General features: G+C 48.4%; 12 protein-coding genes across 12 annotated transcripts; 5 read left to right on the top strand and 7 right to left on the bottom strand.

The window, feature by feature from the left end:
• Window positions 1-169: 169 nt before the first annotated feature.
• On the bottom strand, window positions 170-2,203 carry DEU56DRAFT_422021 (general substrate transporter). The gene is made up of 4 exons (XM_041346150.1): window positions 2,118-2,203; window positions 1,744-2,064; window positions 1,389-1,684; window positions 170-1,335 (listed from the first exon to the last, which is right to left on the bottom strand). Exons 2-4 carry the CDS (start codon window positions 1,968-1,970, stop codon window positions 227-229), a joined length of 1,632 nt encoding a protein of 543 aa, XP_041207066.1. The 5' UTR covers window positions 1,971-2,064; window positions 2,118-2,203; the 3' UTR covers window positions 170-226.
• Window positions 2,204-2,626: 423 nt separating this feature from the next.
• On the bottom strand, window positions 2,627-4,015 carry DEU56DRAFT_859311 (aquaporin-like protein). The gene is made up of 6 exons (XM_041355306.1): window positions 3,456-4,015; window positions 3,265-3,391; window positions 3,177-3,211; window positions 3,036-3,129; window positions 2,923-2,984; window positions 2,627-2,868 (listed from the first exon to the last, which is right to left on the bottom strand). Exons 1-6 carry the CDS (start codon window positions 3,860-3,862, stop codon window positions 2,721-2,723), a joined length of 873 nt encoding a protein of 290 aa, XP_041207065.1. The 5' UTR covers window positions 3,863-4,015; the 3' UTR covers window positions 2,627-2,720.
• A 908-nt stretch (window positions 4,016-4,923) lies between these two features.
• Window positions 4,924-6,101, bottom strand: DEU56DRAFT_811412 (uncharacterized protein). Its single transcript, XM_041353553.1, has 4 exons — window positions 5,777-6,101; window positions 5,633-5,725; window positions 5,490-5,579; window positions 4,924-5,433 (listed from the first exon to the last, which is right to left on the bottom strand). Exons 1-4 carry the CDS (start codon window positions 6,002-6,004, stop codon window positions 5,260-5,262), a joined length of 585 nt encoding a protein of 194 aa, XP_041207064.1. The 5' UTR covers window positions 6,005-6,101; the 3' UTR covers window positions 4,924-5,259.
• Window positions 6,102-6,211: 110 nt separating this feature from the next.
• Window positions 6,212-7,688, top strand: DEU56DRAFT_421830 (uncharacterized protein). The gene is made up of 5 exons (XM_041346148.1): window positions 6,212-6,525; window positions 6,581-6,603; window positions 6,660-6,781; window positions 6,837-6,945; window positions 7,000-7,688. Exons 1-5 carry the CDS (start codon window positions 6,419-6,421, stop codon window positions 7,548-7,550), a joined length of 912 nt encoding a protein of 303 aa, XP_041207063.1. The 5' UTR covers window positions 6,212-6,418; the 3' UTR covers window positions 7,551-7,688.
• On the bottom strand, window positions 7,613-9,301 carry DEU56DRAFT_421937 (uncharacterized protein). The gene is made up of 7 exons (XM_041346149.1): window positions 8,934-9,301; window positions 8,760-8,878; window positions 8,551-8,712; window positions 8,413-8,488; window positions 8,232-8,360; window positions 7,988-8,175; window positions 7,613-7,932 (listed from the first exon to the last, which is right to left on the bottom strand). Exons 1-7 carry the CDS (start codon window positions 9,001-9,003, stop codon window positions 7,675-7,677), a joined length of 1,002 nt encoding a protein of 333 aa, XP_041207062.1. The 5' UTR covers window positions 9,004-9,301; the 3' UTR covers window positions 7,613-7,674.
• A 903-nt stretch (window positions 9,302-10,204) lies between these two features.
• Window positions 10,205-11,708, bottom strand: DEU56DRAFT_889024 (uncharacterized protein; the record flags this gene model as incomplete). The annotated part of the gene is made up of 5 exons (XM_041356256.1): window positions 11,269-11,708; window positions 11,194-11,216; window positions 11,015-11,136; window positions 10,853-10,958; window positions 10,205-10,806 (listed from the first exon to the last, which is right to left on the bottom strand). The coding sequence occupies exons 1-5, from the start codon at window positions 11,484-11,486 to the stop codon at window positions 10,205-10,207; spliced, it is 1,071 nt and encodes a 356-aa protein (XP_041207061.1). The 5' UTR covers window positions 11,487-11,708.
• A 280-nt stretch (window positions 11,709-11,988) lies between these two features.
• DEU56DRAFT_811380 (uncharacterized protein) lies at window positions 11,989-13,755 on the bottom strand. The gene is made up of 4 exons (XM_041353552.1): window positions 13,525-13,755; window positions 13,034-13,470; window positions 12,766-12,982; window positions 11,989-12,712 (listed from the first exon to the last, which is right to left on the bottom strand). The coding sequence occupies exons 1-4, from the start codon at window positions 13,612-13,614 to the stop codon at window positions 12,047-12,049; spliced, it is 1,410 nt and encodes a 469-aa protein (XP_041207060.1). The 5' UTR covers window positions 13,615-13,755; the 3' UTR covers window positions 11,989-12,046.
• A 448-nt stretch (window positions 13,756-14,203) lies between these two features.
• Window positions 14,204-14,842, top strand: DEU56DRAFT_739281 (uncharacterized protein; the record flags this gene model as incomplete). Its single annotated transcript, XM_041348716.1, has 2 exons — window positions 14,204-14,513; window positions 14,568-14,842. 2 exons carry the CDS (start codon window positions 14,204-14,206, stop codon window positions 14,840-14,842), a joined length of 585 nt encoding a protein of 194 aa, XP_041207059.1.
• Window positions 14,843-15,360: 518 nt separating this feature from the next.
• On the top strand, window positions 15,361-16,410 carry DEU56DRAFT_421740 (ACN9-domain-containing protein). The gene is made up of 4 exons (XM_041346147.1): window positions 15,361-15,681; window positions 15,745-15,824; window positions 15,878-16,020; window positions 16,077-16,410. Exons 1-4 carry the CDS (start codon window positions 15,590-15,592, stop codon window positions 16,179-16,181), a joined length of 420 nt encoding a protein of 139 aa, XP_041207058.1. The 5' UTR covers window positions 15,361-15,589; the 3' UTR covers window positions 16,182-16,410.
• A 229-nt stretch (window positions 16,411-16,639) lies between these two features.
• Window positions 16,640-17,466, top strand: DEU56DRAFT_871966 (cyanate lyase C-terminal domain-containing protein; the record flags this gene model as incomplete). The annotated part of the gene is made up of 7 exons (XM_041355747.1): window positions 16,640-16,654; window positions 16,710-16,788; window positions 16,844-16,917; window positions 16,969-17,154; window positions 17,210-17,227; window positions 17,280-17,371; window positions 17,436-17,466. The coding sequence occupies 7 exons, from the start codon at window positions 16,640-16,642 to the stop codon at window positions 17,464-17,466; spliced, it is 495 nt and encodes a 164-aa protein (XP_041207057.1).
• Window positions 17,467-17,616: 150 nt separating this feature from the next.
• DEU56DRAFT_951013 (uncharacterized protein) lies at window positions 17,617-18,630 on the top strand (the record flags this gene model as incomplete). Its single annotated transcript, XM_041359136.1, has 1 exon — window positions 17,617-18,630. The coding sequence occupies one exon, from the start codon at window positions 17,617-17,619 to the stop codon at window positions 18,628-18,630; it is 1,014 nt and encodes a 337-aa protein (XP_041207056.1).
• A 239-nt stretch (window positions 18,631-18,869) lies between these two features.
• Window positions 18,870-20,573, bottom strand: DEU56DRAFT_902220 (uncharacterized protein; the record flags this gene model as incomplete). Its single annotated transcript, XM_041356589.1, has 9 exons — window positions 18,870-18,961; window positions 19,062-19,113; window positions 19,162-19,316; window positions 19,374-19,608; window positions 19,663-19,805; window positions 19,856-20,052; window positions 20,103-20,139; window positions 20,198-20,353; window positions 20,411-20,573. 9 exons carry the CDS (start codon window positions 20,571-20,573, stop codon window positions 18,870-18,872), a joined length of 1,230 nt encoding a protein of 409 aa, XP_041207055.1.
• Window positions 20,574-20,681: the final 108 nt, after the last annotated feature.

The raw sequence follows: 20,681 nt of genomic DNA, 5'->3' as shown, positions 1-20,681 counted from the left end.
TACTTGTAGAAAATAGTCATATCTATGCCCTGACAGAGTCAGATATGGCCCGTCTGAATTAATTATGCACGGTGCCAATCGCTGTCCGGGGACGTCCTACGCAGCCAACGACATCCCATATCCCATGCAGTGCTGGAAGCTTCAAGTTGGTGACGAGCAGTATATGTACATCAACCTTTGTCTCCATATGATATATGAATGTACTATTAGCAACAATTGGTGGAAATCAAATCTGCAGATCGGTGACTTCAACACTCTCACTCTCCTCGTCCCCTTTCCGCGTAGTGTTACTTAAACCACGCGTATTTGCCGTTCGCCTCATCTCCTCCACAGGCGTCGCTCGCCTCCTGCCAAGGAATACGCGTCCTCCAGGCGAATCCTCTAATGATCTCACCATCACATCCTTCTCAAACAGATACTTGATATCCTCCAATGCATACCCCATCGTCTCAGGCAGCAAGAAATACACCCATGCTGCCATGATCATGCAGCACACGCCGAAGAGCAGGAACGTTCCATACGAGATCTTCTCCAGCATCACCGGCGTCAGGCGCGATATTGTGAACGACAATAGCCAGTTCACGGAGATTGCGATAGTAAGTGTGGCCGCACGGAGATGATTGGGAGCGATTTCGCTTGCCACGATCCATGGTAAAGGTCCCCAGCCGAGACAGAAAAATACACCATAGAGGTAGATGGCGACGATAGACACATAACTCCCGGGAACAATATTGCTCTGCGGGTGGACAGCGCCGAAACCGGCGATCCAAAGCAGCGATAATCCTTGCCCCAGAGCACCCACGAAGAGACACCTTTTGCGTCCCCAGCTGTCTACAGCAAATGCTAAGGTAAGACCAACTGCGACGACTTTCACGACACCGTAGATCCCCGTTGCAAATAGGCCAGCTGATGTACCGGTAATACCAAGCGCAGCAAAGATCTGTGGGCTAAAGTAGTTGGCAGCATCTGCACCAGTCCATCGCTGGAAGAAGGTGGTTATGGAGGGGATCAAACAACGAAGCACAATTTGACGCGACTCTCCCATCATGCGGAATTGGGCAAGCAAAGATAATTTCTGCTTGCCGGTAAAGTCCGCTTTGATCTCGTCCAGCGTAAGAAGGACGGATTTATCATCGACTGACGTTCGAATAACGTATGCAAGGGTCCCCGCTGCCTCGTCATAACGTTCCTTCTCAACCAACCAACGGGGTGACTCAGGCTGTGGAAGCATGAGGAGTACGAACAGGATGCCGGGCACAAGCTGGACTATTAAAGGCATTCGCCATTGCAAGTCGCTGTACGGGATGTTGATAGAAGCGCTGTAGTTCACCCAGACTGCAACAAATTTCCATTAATCCGAAGTCTGCTTTATCTGAATATACACGCACAGCTCAGCATCATCCCGATGTTGTCAGAGAACTGGACAAGTCCGGTACACCTCCCCCTAATGTGCTTGGGCATGCACTCTGATATGTATGAGGGCGCCAAAGCAGATATCATGCCGACCCCGATGCCAGAAACGAAACGGCTGAAAAAGAAAAGTCGGAGAGCAACAACCCGACTGCTTCCAAGGCCAATGATAGCCTGTATCAAGCTTCCAATGATGTATATAACCCCCGAGGCAATTAGGGATCGTTTTCGCCCAAAGCGACTGGATATCCAACCAGTTGACAAGACACCGAAACTGTAGGTTTTGATGCACCCAAATCAGCGACGAAGCATTGAATATTCATAACAACGTACAAAGCTCCTGCCTGCATAATCGACACAATATTTCCATTGAAATTAGCTTGAGCAGATGCGGACATCATGTTGATTCCAAAGTAGCTCTGGAAAGACTTCAGGGTTAAAATGCCACCCATGAGTCCAGTGTCCCAGCCGAAGAAGATAGAGCCCATGGATGCAGACAAGGCAATGGTATATGCATTACGATATCGTGAAATGTCCGCCAGTGCGTCTTTGAAACCCATAGCGGAAAGTAGCAGATAAGAGCAGGTGCTTCCGCCCTTATATTATGTTTCGCATTCCTATCGTCATTGGTCAGAAAATGAATCCAGTGATCACCTGGTCTTCACATTTAGGCAAGAAGTTAAACATAGATACAGGACGATACTCACCTGCAAGGATGTAAAAGGTACAAAGTGGAGATAGTCTACCGGCATGCACAAGAGGCGAGATATGAAAGAGCGGAGAGCGAAGCACAGCAGCGCCAAGACAGTGCACTAGGTCATGAGATGGGTCCTCCCTCCCATGGATGCTGACTCTAGGTGACAGGACTAAGTCCATAGTCCAATCAGATTCAGTTGATGATGCTGGTGTGGTTGTCCCGTGATGATTCGAGTTCAAGTATCTCGATAAGCATCATAAGACATCGAGTCGGAGTTCAAGCCTGATCATGAGGCCCGGCGTGTAGTGGCTCGTGAAAATGAGCGCCTCCATTTTTTCGTAGGTAGACCAATAGAATACAGTCCCTTCTCATTCTGACTGAAGCTCTGTAAGTATCAAGTAGAGCATTCGAAGGCTTGATCAAACAAAATAACTTAAATAACTGATGTATTTATGTAATTATAATTATTTTATGTAAAAAGGTGGTTCAACCACGAGCGAGTGACCTTTAATTCGCCTTAGTTTATATCCTGCGTGTGTGAGTTATAAACTATGCCGCCGGTCGGCTTACATGTCCTAGTTTGAGCAAAAGTCCTCGGAGGTTGAGGGCAACTCTACGCTGCACTTGACCCGCTTCCAGAAACCCTTCCTGCCTCATCTTCATTACGCTTCTCTGTATTACTTGGTCTCATGGCCATCGGATATGGCGAGTCCATCTCATGCGTGGACGCTTGTGAAGGATTCAAATCTTGATAGTGCATCCTGCAATGGGCATCAGTAAATTTAAATTTGAGCGAGCATAAATATTTTACTTACCATTTCAGCATGGCGTAGAAGACAGTTCCTAGCAGGGAGCCGAGGAAGGGTCCGACCCAGTACTACGAGGGCAAAGTTCAGGTCCGCGCCCGTGAAAAAAATGATTTGCTTACCACCCAGTGGCTAGAGGAAGGAAACCCAGTGACGACAGCGGGTCCAAATGCACGTGCCGTATTCATAGCTGCGCCTGTATAAAAGACGGCCCATCTGCACGATTTCAGTCATATTATTACATAGCGGGGTAGATGGCTTACAGTTGCCCAACGAACAGTGTCAGGCCAATGCCAATCTGATGCAAAATGTTCAGCATTATTTATAGTGAGACATACTGACCATCCGTACCGGTGCAAACGGAGTAACCTGGGATTTCTCAGCGGCAAGCATCAGAACGGCCATCACCAGCGCTGCTGTGAGGAACATTTCGATGAAAACGCCTTGAGCTGGATTAATTCCCTGTTGTAGGAATGTGCTATCATGAGGCGCAGAGTTCGTTCGTTAGAATCGGCGGAATCAATGCCACAACAATCACTTACTTGACAGCCAGAGGTCCAGGGGTCAACGCGAGCAACAATGCCGATGCAGCAATGCCTCCAACCAGCTGTGCGATGCAGAACAACACAAATCTGACGGGGGTTATCACTCCCACGAGATACAGTGCGAGGGTGATATTGGGGTTAAAGAGGCCACCGGTGATCCTGTAGAACAGCCAAGCGGAGACCAGAAGGCTGAAACCCATGGATGTCGCGATGTACATCACGTGTTCGATGGTGGTGCCGCTGGACTCAGCCTCGTCCTTGGCGGCCTGAATACCGCCAAGTCCTAGGAGTAGAAACAATGTTGTCCCGACGAACTCGAGTGCAGCGGCCTTGCAATCTAGCTTAAAGGTACTGAACAGGCCGCGCGTAGAGTAACGAGAGGGTGATCCTGCTGTTGAAGACATGTCGCGTTGTGCGATGAAGAGCTTGTACGATGGGGAACAAGTTGCAACCTGTTGGAACTCCTTCAAATACTGATACTTGCCCGCCTGTGCATCGATAGCGCCCCGACATCCTATGGTTGTAATGTAGAACGAGTCCTCTACATCCAGTTATTCATGTTGGCAGAAGTCCTTGCATGCATCATAACATCTAGTGATGCATGAATGGAGCCGCCGTATGAAAAAATAACTACCAATTTTCTGCTCTACAGGTAAGTTGGAATAGATTTCGTACGGCAAGACGCACAATATCAAAATGTGTGTTGATGTAGCCACTGTGTCCAATGTCTTGAGGGACTGTCGAATCCTCTAGCGAATGCTGGATCCCCAAGCCAGTTGTCGCAAAGGGACAAAAGATATCTGTGCCAACAATCCGTATCGGTGAGGGGTCTAACATTGATCGTGTCAATAATCCTTCGAATACGTCACTGTCGAGAGTAGTGAACGCCATGGAATGTATTGTGTCTTGTCATGTCAGGTACTATCGATCACGTCATTGAATTGAATGAAAGTTTTCATATATGGACGGAAAACTGGCGTGTGGAGAACGTATACACCGATCAAATCAAGTCGGAAAACTGACGTGCTCACCACAACGAGAGCAGTTGGGCCCAGCACTTTCGGGTGTGGCCGCGATCGAAAATAGGAACACTTCGATTAATGGACATGCAGCTTAGGGATACCAGTCCAAGAGTTCGCGAAGCAACTTTAAGCGGCATAAATGCATTACCGCGGAACAGGGATCTGCGGAGAAAAAGTTGCCAGAAAACGAGGCGTGTGGAGCCACCTACATCTAAGGCACCAAATCGGCTTTGCTGGCAGTCCGACCCAAACCAAGGTCACGGGAATATCATCGGCGCTGGAGCTATAGGTGAGGCAAAATTGTAATTAATCCGAGAGAAGAGGATGAAAGGCAACACTTGACCCCTATAGTTCCAGCGCCTCGTATGCACCCTAGAGAAGAATCTAAACCACAACTATGAACGGCATTAACGAATAGTGGTAATACAACTAAATATGCATACTTATTGGAGCGATATTACTGCGCTCTCGTATAATCCCCTTGGTTGCAAGATTACATGCAAATTTCCTTGCTGCATTCGGGAATATAGCACCCCCTATGTATGGCTTCTCGAAAAGTGTGCTCGGCGCACGGTATGGATAAAGTGGCACTTCTCGTCGATGACTCGATTCCCGAGTTAATTAATTTGCTCGATTTACGTCTTTTCCTCATATATCGTTAAAGATATCGGCTGTTATTTGAGTATTAGATCCGCGACGTAGAATGCTGTTATGAACTTCTCAATACTCAGTTAGATAGGTTTTGTACCGATAGCTCGTGCACCGTACTAACCAAGATCCTATTCGCTCCATCCCTTATTGGACCTCATCTTCTTCACGGCGCTGCGTTTATTCTTCTCCAGTCTCCTTCGACTGTCGTGTGCCTTTTCTAGATTGGCGACCCTTTGTCTTTGTTTTGCACTGGGTTCGCTGGTAATAAAGTTTTTTGCAGCGTCCATCACGATAGTATGCATCTTGAGAAAAGAAGTTCTGTTTAACTTGAGATAAAGAATCGACAATTCAAACAGACTTTGCTCAAGGAATCATCGATATTTCGTGCTTGCGAACGAGACACAGTAGATGAAACCAGTAAAGAATGCGATGTTTTGACGTAGTACGGCTTGAATGAAATTGTTTCAGCCTAACGATTGCTTGCCAAGTGATCCAAATTACCGTCATCACGAGGCTCTCGCGCGCCCACATTGGTATCCAAGGTGCGTCTATATGGCAGCGCGCGGAAACCTTGGTTTCCACTTTGTTGACATTCTAACCCGTATCAATTAAGCACACCGCACTCTCATACACGGAAAAACGCACCTGTCCTCCTGGACCAGAACTGCGAGAGAAAGTAAGCTCGACAAGACTTTTCGGGACGGTTTTTGCTTCTTCGAACGAGCGAAGCCAAACCTTTGCACCTTCCTGGTCTTCTGCGCAGGATAGGGAAGCGGTCGAGGGAGGGATTGGAAGGGTGTGGATCAGCCGGCACCTCCGAGTCCAGGTGGTTGTCAGTGCATACCACGACACTCTTTTAATTCGAGAAATCATAATTATACCACTTCCAACATTGATATGAAAGAATAGGTGCTCGTGAGTGAAAGCAAAGTGCGGGTCACCCTGATCAAGAGGTTTGGATGTAAATATACGTCAAGTGCAGCTCAAGCCTGAGGCGCATTACATAAATCCGAGTAGCGGCCGTCCCGGCTTCCTGCCAAATGATCAGAGTACAAGTTATCACTCCCAACCCTCCGAGTCCAGCATATCTCGTATAAAGCATCATGATTTGCCTACGACTGCGATTGCGACTACAAGTCCAGTGGAGCGCTGGGCCACCAGTGTGGTTCGTATTGGCCGTGGGTATTTGTGTGACGCTCACCTAGGAACACGTGTCTTCTTGTTTTCATTGGGGTTTCAAAAATTCACCTTTGGGGTATCTCCAGTGGGAGGTTCATCTTTTCCAGCATGTCGCTAACACCTGGAACTCAGTCGCTGGAAGGGTTCAGTGCAATTGGCACTGGAATTTATCTCCGGGATATCCGTGAGCAATGCCAGGATACTACATCGCCAAAGTGAGTTGATATCCATGATAGCACAATAGCTAACACGTCACGGGACATCCTGTAGCGTTATTTTGATATTCGGATGGAGTGGGTCCTTACTCTTTGTGTTCTTGAAGTTCTTGTCTAACGAGTCGCGTCTATAGTGGGAGCACAACTCAGGCATTTGCAAAATTATACCCATGCATATACCAAGTTATATCCAAAGGCATCTCAAATTGTTGTTCGGTGCAATCCCGACGTATTCTGGACCACAACCGGTACTAGGGTGAGCACCTCACATTAATTGCTTCTGTTATCTTGTCACCTTACACAATGAAAAGGAACGGCGCCTCATGCCTGTAATCGATGCCTTAGAAGCACTGCATTGTCTCCCATCTTCTTCTCCTGCCCAACCACCTCCCCGCATTCTCACTCACGTGTTTTCCAATGGTATGTTCACCCAGGCTGAATGCGGAACAAGCTGATCATTGTATGCACCACTAGGAGGCTCCCTGCAAATGACGCTTCTTGGAAACATGCTGAAGCGGAAATATGGTTCTGCATTAATTCAAGGGTTCATCAAGAGCGCGTTGATCCTTGACTCGTGTCCAGCAGTGGGTAACCTAAGAACAATTAAACTCGCTTTCAGCGCGGTCTTCCGGAACCCAATTCTCCGGTTCATCGTACTCAGCATGATATACACCATGCACTTCGTCGGCCTCGGCCTCTCTCTGCTATTGGGTAAGCGAATAATGTTGATGGAAAACCTCCGGATCGAAATGTGGAATCCCCGTGTCCTGCCTTGGATGGGCCTCCACACACCCCGCCTCTATCTTTTCTCGCGCAAGGATAAATTGATTCCGTGGCAAGATGTCACGCAACATGCTGAGATTTCGAAGGAGCGCGGAATGGATGTACATTGCGAACTGTTTGAAGAGAGTGAGCATGTGGCACATATCCGGGTCGAGCCAGAGAGGTATTGGTCTTCAGTCCAGGTGATTTGGGCGGCCGCAATCTCGAAGGAAAAAGATGAAGATAAGAGGATACTTAATTGATTATAGATTTCTGTCAGAAAATCATAGATAATGCGTCCACGTATTGGTTGACGATGTCATAGTTGCGATTTGCTGCGAGCACCCTTCCAACTACATAGAGCTGCAGTTTACTTTTTCAGGCTGACTATACATTGCAAGATGTTCCTTCCATGGTCTCCGTCTTCCATATCAATGTTCTTTCCTGACTTCCCACTCTATACGATGTGTCATTGCGTGCTGACTGGGATATGCGAACCTGCGAAGGCTTCATAAAATATTGGTTTCCCCTGTCAATCTCACTGATTGCCGCACCACAGATTGTTGGGGGGTAATCGTAGGTGATGTTCCCGATTGCGATGCGAATAAGTACCATGTAGAAGGTAACCGAGATTATCGGCGTCATCTATTTGGTCCAGGCTCAGCGATATTTTATCATGGGTGTCAACGGTGATACTCACCATGTCTGCTATAACATACTGTGCATTATTTGACCGAATGAAGCATATTAGCATGGGCAAGAGCGCCGCAGAGTATAGTAAAGCGGCATCCACAAGCACGCGCACTATATGCATCAAAGTACCACTCGTGCTAGCACGGATTGCAGAGAGATTGCGTTCAAATGTCCAGATACGATATGCCAGTAATCCTGGACAAATTCAGGTTGTTATGGGACTTCGACATCGCGTTCACACAGAACCTTACCTGAACTTATCAAATTAGTTGAAAGTGTCAAGGTAAAGAACGCCATGACCCATTGTTCAGTCTGATTGGTGTAGATGTTTCCGTCGTCAATCGTCCGCAAAGCATTGTAGGCTGCAGCGGTACCAGACACTTCGACGCAAAATCAGAACATACGACTCCATGAACACCATTGAGATCTAACCTGCGGCGCCGCACCACATCATGCTTGGTAGGATGATAACCCACACGGATCGCCAAACGACATGACAGCGATAGATCTTTCCCCAGACAATGTATTAAGCCCAGAGGGTTTAAGCTGGCCTATAAAATTTGGACATACCACCACCCCATCGCCAAGCAGTGTTTGCAAGGCGTATATTGCATTCTGAGTCACATAAGTTTTTTGACTAATATCTTGGAAGAATACCACTGGTCCGCCGGGGAACGTGTCACGATACCTCACCAGTCCGTCTTCGAGACGAATGATGTCCACTACCATGTGCTTGAGAGAATTCAACAGATGGAATCGGACGTAAGAGGCGGCCTCACTGCGGTACTCAGTATCAACAACAGTATTGCGACCACAGTCATCGGGCGATTGATGTCCCGTGGGCCATGTTTGTGGGCCAATGCCCAGATGGTACCCATGAACATGAGAACTGAAAAGCCTGAGGATCTCTAGCTGAGTGGGCATGGGACGGAAGAACAAAATGCGACACACACCGTATAAAATGCCTTCCAGCACTGTGGAAATCAGGGTAGCCTCATCTATCGTGATTCCTGTTGAAGCCATGGCGAAAACGATGGTTGGGATGAGAGAGGGTGTTCATATGATGAGGCGCTGCTCACGCTCCAGAATTATGATTGATTGTACTATTGTAGGTCACATCTGATATGGTGAGGCTGCTCTTCGGCGTCTTTCATCAAGGAGAGAACTTTGCTATAGTTAGTACACCAGTGTCGCAGGGAAATCGACTCGGAATTCCCCAGGCTAGTGTGAACCATGCTGCGTGTTGTCAAAGAAATTTAGAGCTTGGCGCTCAGTGGCAGCCTTGTGACGCGAGCGCTGCCGTCGATGACGGTTAACCATAAAAATATAAACGTAAAACTTTGCTGTTAGACTTAAACTGAGGTTTACCACGTGACAGACGCGACCTGCTCTGATGGCGTGCTATTTGTCCCGGGCCAGTTGAACAACTGAACTGATCCGTTCCAAGTATCATAATAGCTCGGCACATACATTCTTGCATCTTATTCTCTTGTCAATGCACGCTGTCAAAGCACGCTCTTCCACGTTACTGTTTGCCTGTTAGTGTTGCCGTCGATGTGACAACGCTCACACTCGGATATTCCAAGCCGCCTCTCTTCAAGTTGTCCCACCATTCTGAGCCGAGACTCGAAATCTCTTCCGAAGGCCTGGAACGGTCGCTATCCTGAAACAGAAGGAACGACTGTCTTCCAGCTTTCAAGGTCTGACTACGCACGACTAGGCCGCGACCGTGGAAGCAGGTCGATGCACCGCAAAGCAGTGACGGGGTCACAGGTTTGCGGCAGATGTTGGTATAGTCTGTCATAGCATCAACATGGCTACACCTACTTACTAGCACGTTGTTTCATCTGGCTGTCTTGGTTTTTCAAGCTCATGCTGCAATGTATGACGCGTCATCCAATAGCCTCGGATGCAAATGGCGTGGCGATCAGTGCTCAGGCCTCCGACTCGCCCAAGTATATATTCAGTCACTACTGTTATTTGTCCCAGCCCACAGAAGGCGGTTGAATCCAAGGCTCGAACGCTTTTTGCGAAATCGCCCACCAAGGGGACAAAGAAGGACACAGGAAAGATGCCCACTGCCAGTCTCCAAGAACACCAACCTTACCCCACGCTCGCGTGAATTTCCCGAAGATGGGTCTCGCAGCTCGGGCCACTGCATTCGGATTGTAGAAAGACACAACAAACGGATGTAGTGGGCAATTACGAACGACTGCTGCTACTGCTAAAGGAAACTGCGATGCTGCCGAGGGCCCAATATTTGCTGTCGAGCTGGTAGAACTTGCGACATTCTCTGTTCGTCTTTCTCCTTGGACATTGCTACCACCCAGACCTCCTGTACCGAAGACCAATACCTCTCTGGCTCGACCCGGATGTGCATTACGTGTTCGCTCTCTTCAAATAGCTCGCACCGGACATCCATTCCGCGCTCCTTTGCTGTCTTGGCATGGTGCATGACCTCTTGCCACAGAATCAATTTATCCTTGCGCGAGAAAAGATAGAGGCGGGGTGTGTGGATGCCCATCCAAGGCAGGACGCAGGGATTCCACATGTCGGTGTGGACATCTGCAACCAACATCATTTGGCTACCGAGCAGCAGAGATAGGCCGAAGCGGACGAAGTACATCACATGCGCGAAGGTGAGTACGATATATCTGACAATTGGGTTCCGGACGATAGCGCTTAACGCGAGTTTGAGCGCTTTTAATCTGGTAATCGTTGGGCATGAGTCAAGGATCAATGCGCTCGTGAGTGGTCCTTGAACGGATGCAGAACCATATTTCTGCTGTAGCATGTGACTAAGACATGTCACTTGCAGGGATCCTCCTAGTAAAGTTTTAGCTTGTTCTGATTTCAGTCTGGGCGGACACACCATTAGAAAACACGTGGGTTAGTATTCGGGGACGCCTTTGGGCAGAAGAGGACGGCAAGCAATGCAATGCTTCTAAAGCATCGATTACAGGCATGAGGCGCCGTTCCTTTTCATTGTCTGAGGTGACAAGATAATAGTGAGCAATAAATCTGAGGTGCTGACCCTAGTACTAATTGTAGTCCAGAGCATGTCGGTATTGCACCGAACAACGATTTGAGACGCGTTTGGATATAATTTGGTATATGCATGGGTGTAATTCCGCAAATGTCTGAATTGTGCTCCCACTATGGACGCGACTCGTTAGACAAGGACTTCAAGAACACAAAGGTTAAGGAGCATACTCCACCCGAATATCAAAATGACGCTATGAAAATGCCCCGTCAGCCATCTCGCCAAGAAACCCACACCCGGCTCACTTTGGTGATGTAGTATCCAAGTCCTGGCCTTGCTCACGGATATCCCGAAGATATACCTCAGTGCCAATCATACTGAACCCTTCCAGGGAACGAACTCCAGGTGTCGGCGACATGTTAGTAGAAATTGACCTCGTACTGGCTACCTGATAGGTACTACCGGAGACGAACCCAACAATTTTAGGCTCTATATAAAGGACAGTCATCTTCCTTCGGTTCATCTAGTAGGAGACTTCATATTTAGGTGAGCGTATTACACACACCAGCGACCGGTTGCGAACCTTGCCCAGGCCCGTACGATGAAATCCTTCTTCCGCCTCGCGTAACCCAATTGGTAAACGAGGCTTGGTCACATCTAAAACAGAAATCCATATTCATGATACTTCGGGTACCTGGCCATGCTGACCACCTCCGATATCGAGTGAGTCACTTTCCTACAATAGACGACTCGCATGATGTTAGTGGAACACGTGAGTATCGAGGTCCATCTCCTACCTACCGCCGAGCGCAATGGTTTTATGCGTGGGGCACTCACCGAGTCTTTTCCTTCCAATGAAAACTTGCTGGGGTAATCCTATCTAGGAACGAAAGGAAATTACTGGCATGGGTCCAGAAAAATATGTATAGTCTATACCATTGCTGTTTCCAGCATCACATCTACTTGACAATTGCAAGAGATTTCGATGGCTTGACATGACATGGCTTTAGTGTCGCTCAAAAGCATACCAATAGTTAGTTGCATGCCATGTATAGAGTCAGATGGGCTGATAGTGATTAAAATTTAAATATCTAGGATAGTGACAGCGCCAACAACCGAGCCTAGTGCAATGCAGCCTCTTTCCTCGTCGTAATCAAGACATGTCCAATTCTCGCCGAGATTCTTCCACGATGACTTGACCTGCGGTTCACCCTGAGTATTGAGCAATCCAGGAAAGGCAACCGCTACAAGTATTTCGTGAGACTGTGGCACAGGCATATTGCTCGAAAAGATTAGGCCCGCAACCGAAAAGTCTTCTGGTTGCACCCAGACCGCAGTCCCATACGGACCAAGCACCATGTCGGTGCATCGTAGGGCCCCCCGACGTGGACTGAGCATTTCTGTGGTCATAGAAGGAGGGAAAATATAATGCGGCCCGTCGACAGTAGTTTCATTGGACGGACTCAAAGTCCAGAGTTGAATCTTGAAGGTGGATGACCACGGGTCATCAATCTGCTTGCGCACAAGAACCGACAGAGGCTGCCCTTTCATTCCTGTGGGGTCCTTGGGCGAAGATGGTGAAATAGAGACAAAGATACCGTCCACCCAGCCGAATGTGCTCTGGGCATACGGGTGATGGACGCATGTGTTAGGATGTGGTTCTAGTTTTGGCTCTGCAAATGCATGGACTGAACGAGCTCTAACGACAAGAATGGTCTTGTATGCAAAGACGACCTGAGTGCATTGGTTCTACAGATCTCATAATGATGAAAATGAGGCTGGAAATTGACGGGGTGACATACCCGCCAAAGGTCCTCATCGACGGGACTTTGCAAGACAGCGTACTCCTGCGTTTTCCAGTTCCATATTACTGTTTCGGCTTCGTCGTCTGCCAAGGCCAGTAAGGACCCGTGCATAGCGATTGGTTGACGCAACGTGTTGTGTCGGGCAATGCATTCAAAACCTAGCGGAGAGTTTGGCGCTTTAGACGTTATAGCTAATATCTCAACTACAACGGAACTGCAAATGCTTCAGTGCACTGATAATCTCGGTCAGTAGGGAAATACAGACTCGTATCGGTGGAGTGACACCGCGAGAGCAGCTTCAGAGTCTTCAGAAGTGTTCACTGCTAGAGCAGAGAAGACGGCCTTTTGGGGGGACCAAGAAGTGACTCTCGTCAAGGTATGGCGGTCCCAGAGTGTGATCATCGACCAGATACCCTGAGAGACTGTGATGAGCCATCTCCGATCATAGCCTGGAATGAAGTGGATGTCTTGAACAGGACCCCCTCGGCTCGCTGCGAAGCCAGACGGGCGAAATGTAATTGAAGGAGCTTGCCAAGCCTTCCCTAGATGGTATGCTCGGCGTACTCTGTACTCCAGATCATGAACAGAGAAACTCGAGAGGGCTTTCTTTGAGAAGGGTATCCCCTGCTGCAATATCTGGGAAGAACCGATATTCTGCCATACAATCTGTTGTGTTGAGAAGACTCGCAGTCTACGGCATGTCTAACATTTTGAGTAAGATCGAGCAAACACTCGGTTGAGCTGAAAGTGTCTTACTTGTCTCAGGCTGAGCACGTCTGGAACTGTCAACTCAAAAAAGACACCAAGTAGGGTATCGTCATCGAGAGAGTCGAGGGAAATGGGCATATCAGTAGTACTAGTAGCCCTTGCGATTGAGCATAGACACTGAGAGATCCTAAAGGGTCGTGGTACACTTGCAGGTTCCTGTGAGTCCCAGCATTGGCTTATGGCCAGACTTGGGCTGGGCTTTGAGATCGTTGGTCGAGATGCACATGATCATTTGCCGCAGTAGGCATCATTTCTTGAGGGCAAAACATACACTAACATGCATATATATGCAAACATCCAAGCGTCAAGGAGCCATTCACGATCTTAATATCACTGGCCCACGTATCTCTGTGGGCTCAGCTATTCGTTGTTGCGCCTTACATGGCCACAAAGGTGCATGCTTTTGCACAGACAGGCTTCAGGACTGAGATTAATTATCTATATGATGGGTAAGTTGGCTACTATCTGCGCCGTCCGCATGGAGGACGCCAAAGGTTTCCTCGAGCAGGGAGATGATAGAGTTTGGATCAACAAGGAAGATGGCACGTATCAATATAAAGAAGTATAGGCCAGAGGGACTCGGAACACTACTCATATGCAATACATACGTACAAACAAGTGCTGCCATCCAAGTATACAAGTTATATATTTTGCATATCAGGTCATCATGTCTGCCAAGGAGCCCACCCGACAACAGCTCTCATCTCGTCTACAATACCAATCTCATGTACCTGCATTTTTACAGAAATTTCAGAATAAAATTCAGGGCATAACAGACGAAGACGAGGATGAGCCACAGTACTATGACGACGGTTCGGGTCGTCCACCGATACCTGTCCGTCCTGCGATACCCGAACGACCTGACGATGACCCCGGAAATGTAGACGAAGATGACGTCGATGAAAGACCTCAGGTAGTTGTGCTGAAAGAAGGCAAGCATCTCACAGAGAGGGAAGCAGAGAATGAGAGGCGGAAAGGTGCGTATCACCACCTTGCAGAACTTCCCGCTTTCTGACAAGACTGCCGTTTAGAGAAAGGACTGCCACCACTTCCTGATACCAACAAGACAGTCGACAATGACACCAAGGATGATGATGCAAAACCAGACGTGGGTTCTTCGAAGAAGCGCAAAGAGGTTGTCAGTCTGTCGTTTTCCTCTTCGGGTGCGAAGGCACAACAATCCAACAAACTCAAGCGGAAAGTTGTTGGAGATTTGGATGGCAGTGGTGAAGCCACCAAGAAAACATCGAAGAAAAAGTCGAAGAAACCACGGAAAGGACCACTCTCATTCGGAGAAGACGTGTAGCTTCAAGTCTTGAGCATCGTAAGTTCTGCTCGCTAATTACCGCAGTGATGATTACAAGAATTTCTATTGCATCAAGGTTTTGCCGCGGGGATCTCTTCGTCAGAAGGTATTGAAGACTCTTCTCGAAATAGGTTTGCATTCAAGTGAGGACACGAGATGTCAACTATCCAGTTCCTTACTGAAGAAGCCCATGGAAAAGGCAGGAACATTGGCAGTACTTATCTATCACCGTGTCATAGAGCTGTACGAACGTGCTCTGGGAGTACGGCGACACGATGACTTTGCCGATAGTCATCGAGAGAGCATCAAATTTCACAATGTATGATGTGGAGCCCGTACTCTTTTTCTCTCGGATTCCTATGACTGCATTGTTACAGACGTTGGTATCAAGGATGAAGCGTTTGGTTCGTGTTAGTACAGAGTACTACAGACTTGCATAGTACTTAACCTGACATACACTTTATCATCACGTGATCAAACTAAATTACTTGGGCACCCTGAATTTTCGGTTAGAACTGTAACTTGCACCTTAGCCCTACTTCAATCGCAATTATTTCCTCTGGCAAGAGATATCCTCCGTTTGAGGCTGGCAGACACTCCTCCTACCTTTATACGATCACCGGGGGTTCAAAACTTACTGGTTTCCGTGCACATTGCTCTTGATAACTTTGGGGGCACGATAGGAAGTACTACGAAGGAACGAAACCAACCATCAAAGGGCCGAAGGCAAACCGAAGGAACTGCATAATGTACTGTACTTTTGTCCGCCTCGCAGAATCTGTGACCACGAAGCATTTGGACCTGCGCCGGGCGAGCGGCACGCTATACCCCCCAATTCCGTATGTCTAACTGATATTTTGGCGATGGCGAGTAGCTCAAATCTTGCATTTGACATGCTGTAGCCTATACCGCAGATTACTCAGGGCACATCGGAGGCTTCCAGTCGAAATGCGTTTACTGGGCGACGACTATGTCAAAGCTGGTATGTGTTCCACGATAGTAATGCACCACCAGCTCACAACGTTGTTTATAAAGAATTTAGAAGGCATAGAGAGATTACTAATCCAGTACACATCATGGGATTTCTGACACAGTGGAAGATGTACTTGGATGAGCTACCTCGAGACCCCTCGGACTCTAGAAGCTTTAAAAAACTAGATCCCACGGTATACGAAAAGGTATTAGGATTCTGCTCATCTATGGATTTGGGTTACTGGAGTTGACATGGTTTCAGATGTCTGCAGAACAACTTGGACAGTTGTACGAGTTCATGCACGCGACAAAAGAGATATGGAAACCGGTGAATGGCGAACGGGCTGAACCTGAGACCAAGAAATGATATTCTCAGCCGTCCATAGCCTGTCCTTCGTGTGCATAACACCCTTCCGCTTAGTTCCGTGACGTCCTACGCGTTCCGCCAAGGCCAAATCTGAGACCAAGGCATGACACCCTCAGTCACCCATACCCTGTCCTTCGTGTGCATACACCGACTCCGCTTGGTCACGCGAAGTCCTAGGCGTTCCGTTCCGTCGTTGACACGGCTCGGAGGGCTGAGAAGTATTAATGAAGTCACTGGGAAATTTTAGTCTGAGGTCTCCGGGCCAATCCGAGTCAAGACGAGAAAATTCGCATCTTTGCAATTATGCTTCCTCGTGGTTCCGTGAGTTCGCCATCAACGGGGCCCCAACTCCTTCCCACCCTTTCATTCATGACATTTCGAGTCACGTGCACGCGTAGATATAAATGAGATAGATTACTTGGGTTCTCATCATTTCACCCAAAACTCACTCATCCAATATGTCGCAAGCTCCTGTCAGTAATATTTTCTTGATTTTCATTGTGACAGTTTGACTGAGTAGTTGGGAAGACTGTCTCATCGAACAACCTGCCTTATGCCGACCTGCCCCCGATCATTGCGGCGCTGTTCGAGGCTAAAGCGAAGAAAGGTGAGGCATGGACACGAGTGCGACATTGAGTTATGGATTCTCTAACACGAAATAGGACTGTCCTTTGAAGCTATTTCCAAGGCAATCGGAAGAGATGAGATCTGGGTAGCTGCAGCTTTCTATGGACAGGTTTGTCTGTACACTATGACTGGGTTCGCGATCGTTTATGTGTTCCCATAGGCAAAAATGAATCCCGAGGAGCTCGAAGCTGTTGCGAAAGTCCTGGACCTTCCCACTGCTAGCATCCAGAGTGAGCTTGGTTCTCACTGGTGGCCTAACCGTGGTGGCCTTGGACCTATGCCACCCACCGATCCCGTCCTCTATCGTCTATACGAGAGTGTCCTCGTGTATGGTCACGCCATCAAGGTCAGTCGTGTTTGATTTCATCCATGACGCAATCTCATGATTCGATCAAAATCAGGCTGTCGTTCACGAGAAGGTGAGATATTTGACATTCGACTCTCCTAGTTATGTTGACCTGGTTTCTGCAGTTTGGCGACGGTATCATGTCCATGATCGACTGCAAAGTTAACGTTACCAAGAAGCCTGACCCGAAGGGTGACCGTGTTGTTTTGACCTTCGAGTGAGTTGCATTGTCTTGTCCGATGTTCCTGTTCAGGTCGTCATCTGATCATATCCTATTACAGTGGCAAGTTCTTGCCCTACGCAAAATGGTAGAAACTTCGTACTTTGTATTCACGATGTATCATTATCACAAGCAACTATTTCAGTGCTCTGCCCGATATTTCGATTCAGACCAGGATATGATGAATAAGTCGCTTTGTGCGAGCGAATGCAACCTAACCACTTCTACTACAGGAAACCATGATGTCCAGCTCAACTTCATCTTCTGAACGCTCTTCTCGGGCACACAGCCTTTCGTCAACCTCCCTGTCGTCTTCGAGATCTAGTTCATCCTTCTTCTACCACAATTCTGATGCTTCCAGCTTACATACAGAGGCTTCGGCTAGCCCCCCAAGCTCTCCAAATCTGCATACATCATCCCAAAAGACCAAGGATTTCATAGCTGCGGCATCCGCAAAGCTATCCAAAGCCCGCGAGCAGGTCTCGCACGCACTCAGCGACGCTACCCCTAAGGAGTCCAAGTTCCGTCTCACCATAAACCCCGCTATTGTCGAGGAGGATGTGGGATATGAGTCGGATGATGATGTTCGTGGGGCGAATATGAAAGCTCCCCTAAGCCCCCAGAAGACAAGACCCAAGTTCTTACGGGTGGACACAAAGCAACGCAAACGAGCTGCTTCCATCCTGTCCCTCCACCCATTCAGTGCTACCACTAAAGCCGCTGCTCCTAACTCTCACAAACGCTCGCTCGCTCGTCTTGATGTTATTTCTAACACGCGCGCTGTTCCGGATTACGAGCTCACCCCTATGACGATATCGAAGCTGCCTGCTGGACTTGGCCTGGCTCTACCGTCCGTACATATTTCGAAACCCATCCCTCGCGCTTGCACAATGCCAACCATGAAGTCTTCATCTGGACACAATCTCAAGGATTCACTTCCGCATCACCCGCCAAATCTACCGCCGCAGACCTCCTATCCGCGTGAGCCGCCGAAGGTTTATCTTCGCCCCATAGAGCTCCCTGGCACGCCGTCCCCTATGGAGCTTCTGCCCCCTAGCATCATCTTGTGTGAGAGTCTAAGCGGAGGGGTTATGCAGTCCTCTTCCATGCTTCCTTCGCCGGCTGAAGAATTGTCGCCACTCTGGACGCTCCCTCCCCTTGCGGACTTCGCGACATCTGAAACAACGTCTCAGAGTCCTCTGTTACTTGGTGAGGGCGGTAATGGAGGCTGGAACCCATACTTCCCATCCATCTAGGCAGGGCATGTGTCTGAACCAGTATACATCCCACTAATCTGGGCATTTATACAGCATGCACTATAACCATTGAACAACCTGCGTCCAAGCTAGATGATATAGTAGTGTACATATATATTGATGATAATGACTTATATAGATACAGTAACAATTTTGGCATAGAGCACATTGCACGTCCCTATGCAAAAGCAACAGGTAGACCCATGGCGATTCGGCTGATAGGCTGGACGACATCTGCGTCAGTTCCCAAGTCCAGCGTATGGGAGGCCCGTCCCGTCGTTCGCGAAGCTAGTACCAGCAAGGAAAGTCTCAGCCTGCTTCTTGACGTGGGCTGTGTTTTAAGGAGTCTGCGGAACAGCTGCGATATACATGACTGGACACCGAATGGTCAGATCTGAACGTTTGCACGAAGCTTATTGAATCAGACTTACCACCAGAGTTATATGAACCGGTGTGATCCTGCACGACAGAGTGGACGACATCCTGTGCTGAGAATTAACAAGGGAGAAGAGCAGGAAACGCATGACGCACACAGTGCCAGAATACCATGTCACCAGGGTTGACCTTGGGCACAGAGGTCATGGTATCCTCTAGCCTGAGATGAGGGTGCAATTCTGGGGTGGGTCGTGGTCCGACCCAACCACTGTCATGAGGCTGAATGCCAGGGAAATCAGGGGTGGAGATATCTAGAATTATTCATTACTCAGGAAAACACTCAATAGAACAAGTCATTGTATACAGACCTAACACCCAGTTCTTCGGATTGAGGATGTCCTTAGAGCCGAGGGGGACGGTCGGTCGGAAGAATGGGCGGAGGATGGTGTATGCATTTGATAAGAGTACATCAGGAAATATTTTCAGGGTGCCTTGCGTAGGAGCGGTCTCACTGGAATCGATATCAACCTTCGTATCCAAACTCAAGGAAAGGAAGTTTGACCTGATAGCCAGCCAACCTTGAAAGGTCCGGAATACAGTTGTCTGAGAGAAATAAGGGTAAGGTTGCATTTAACAGCATTGTCACAACATACATACCTGACCAGGTCTTCCATGTAAAGATGCGCGGGCATCAAGGCGGCCCTCGAGTTCATAGGGGTCGTGCTGACGCCAATTGCCACTCAAGATATCCGCGAAGTACCTCCGGAAGTTGTCGTCTTCCCAGCGCTCGATGGAACCACCTGGTATGCACATTAAAACCCGTTTTTTTTTGCAAGAAAGGCAGGCACACCATCAACGTGAGGGGGGTGGACATCCCATTGCACACCAGGGTGTCGAATGCGGAACCGATCTGCATATACCAACGGAATGTCGAGATCGACGCCTTCCATTTTCTTGTCTGTCTTTGCACGGTAAAGGTTATTGAGCCAAGTGATAACTTTAAGAATATTAGGGTGGACGCGTGCTTGTACTTGTGCTTGGGTCCAGCTGGCAAGTAGAATCAGTGTCCATGAACGATGATCGGAACTGTTCCTAACTCAAGGAAGAAGAATTGCTTGTCCTGTTCAGGAAAACCTGCATTAGCAGGCCGTGAATGAGAGAATGAGCTTTCATTAAGGAACCAAAGGCCGACCTTCGTTGTGAGGGTTAGCTTTGATAAACTCTTCTAAAGCGGTCTTCCAGCCGGCAGCATCGCTCTCTTCAACAACACCATGGATGACAATAGAGCCCGCGCGTCGAATATCATCAAGCTGCTCAGGGACCAGCGTGTCTAGGTACTGGAAATGGACTTGAGGGATGTACTACGGAACGATTAATTACTCATAAGGGGAAAATGGTAAATGACTGGCGTTGGGGCCCTCATTGATAATCTCTGTCGTGCGCTGATCGAGTTCCTGGAGAAGATCGTTCCAAGACGCAGTCAAGCGCCTCTCGTAGTCGGGGGTTCCCACCACGATTTCGCGCTTGATGTCAGCAAAGCGCTCGGGCCACTGTATTGTCGAAACCATTGCTGAAGGAACGTTCGGGCTAAGCCTTGCAGCTATAGATATCGGACGGGTGTCGTTTTTTGGTCACGGGCCGCTCCCAACATCACGAGCGTTCAGAGGCACATTGTA

Source organism: Suillus clintonianus (assembly GCF_016758775.1).
Source record: "Suillus clintonianus strain FC179 chromosome Unknown DEU56scaffold_49, whole genome shotgun sequence".
NCBI lineage: Eukaryota > Fungi > Basidiomycota > Agaricomycetes > Boletales > Suillaceae > Suillus > Suillus clintonianus.
This window is presented reverse-complemented; position numbering and strand designations above follow the sequence as displayed.

Bases quoted from the DNA above. Each gene is read 5' to 3' on its own strand.
- DEU56DRAFT_811380 (XM_041353552.1), bottom strand. From the start codon at position 13,614: ATGCCCATTTCCCTCGACTCTCTCGATGACGATACCCTACTTGGTGTC. The intron at 12,983-13,033 runs GTCTGTATTTCC...AAGCATTTGCAG, and splicing joins GTGTCACTCCACCGATACGA to TTCCGTTGTAGTTGAGATAT. The intron at 12,713-12,765 runs GTATGTCACCCC...TGAGATCTGTAG, and splicing joins TCGATGAGGACCTTTGGCGG to AACCAATGCACTCAGGTCGT.
- DEU56DRAFT_859311 (XM_041355306.1), bottom strand. From the start codon at position 3,862: ATGTCTTCAACAGCAGGATCACCCTCTCGTTACTCTACGCGCGGCCTG. The intron at 3,130-3,176 runs GTAAGCCATCTA...GAAATCGTGCAG, and splicing joins ACACTGTTCGTTGGGCAACT to ATGGGCCGTCTTTTATACAG. The intron at 2,985-3,035 runs GTAAGCAAATCA...TTGCCCTCGTAG, and splicing joins CTTCCTCTAGCCACTGGGTG to TACTGGGTCGGACCCTTCCT.
- DEU56DRAFT_811412 (XM_041353553.1), bottom strand. From the start codon at position 6,004: ATGATTTCTCGAATTAAAAGAGTGTCGTGGTATGCACTGACAACCACC. The intron at 5,726-5,776 runs GTGCGTTTTTCC...GATACGGGTTAG, and splicing joins GTTCTGGTCCAGGAGGACAG to AATGTCAACAAAGTGGAAAC. The intron at 5,434-5,489 runs GTCTGTTTGAAT...TCTTTTCTCAAG, and splicing joins TCGATGATTCCTTGAGCAAA to ATGCATACTATCGTGATGGA.
- DEU56DRAFT_422021 (XM_041346150.1), bottom strand. From the start codon at position 1,970: ATGGGTTTCAAAGACGCACTGGCGGACATTTCACGATATCGTAATGCA. The intron at 1,685-1,743 runs GTACGTTGTTAT...CAAAACCTACAG, and splicing joins ATTATGCAGGCAGGAGCTTT to TTTCGGTGTCTTGTCAACTG. The intron at 1,336-1,388 runs GTGCGTGTATAT...AATTTGTTGCAG, and splicing joins CATCGGGATGATGCTGAGCT to TCTGGGTGAACTACAGCGCT.
- DEU56DRAFT_421740 (XM_041346147.1), top strand. From the start codon at position 15,590: ATGTACTGTACTTTTGTCCGCCTCGCAGAATCTGTGACCACGAAGCAT. The intron at 15,682-15,744 runs GTATGTCTAACT...GACATGCTGTAG, and splicing joins ACGCTATACCCCCCAATTCC to CCTATACCGCAGATTACTCA. The intron at 15,825-15,877 runs GTATGTGTTCCA...TTGTTTATAAAG, and splicing joins CGACGACTATGTCAAAGCTG to AATTTAGAAGGCATAGAGAG.
- DEU56DRAFT_421937 (XM_041346149.1), bottom strand. From the start codon at position 9,003: ATGGCTTCAACAGGAATCACGATAGATGAGGCTACCCTGATTTCCACA. The intron at 8,879-8,933 runs GTGTGTGTCGCA...AGAGATCCTCAG, and splicing joins GCTGGAAGGCATTTTATACG to GCTTTTCAGTTCTCATGTTC. The intron at 8,361-8,412 runs GTTAGATCTCAA...TTTGCGTCGAAG, and splicing joins GATGTGGTGCGGCGCCGCAG to TGTCTGGTACCGCTGCAGCC.
- DEU56DRAFT_421830 (XM_041346148.1), top strand. From the start codon at position 6,419: ATGTCGCTAACACCTGGAACTCAGTCGCTGGAAGGGTTCAGTGCAATT. The intron at 6,526-6,580 runs GTGAGTTGATAT...GACATCCTGTAG, and splicing joins CAGGATACTACATCGCCAAA to CGTTATTTTGATATTCGGAT. The intron at 6,946-6,999 runs GTATGTTCACCC...ATGCACCACTAG, and splicing joins CACTCACGTGTTTTCCAATG to GAGGCTCCCTGCAAATGACG.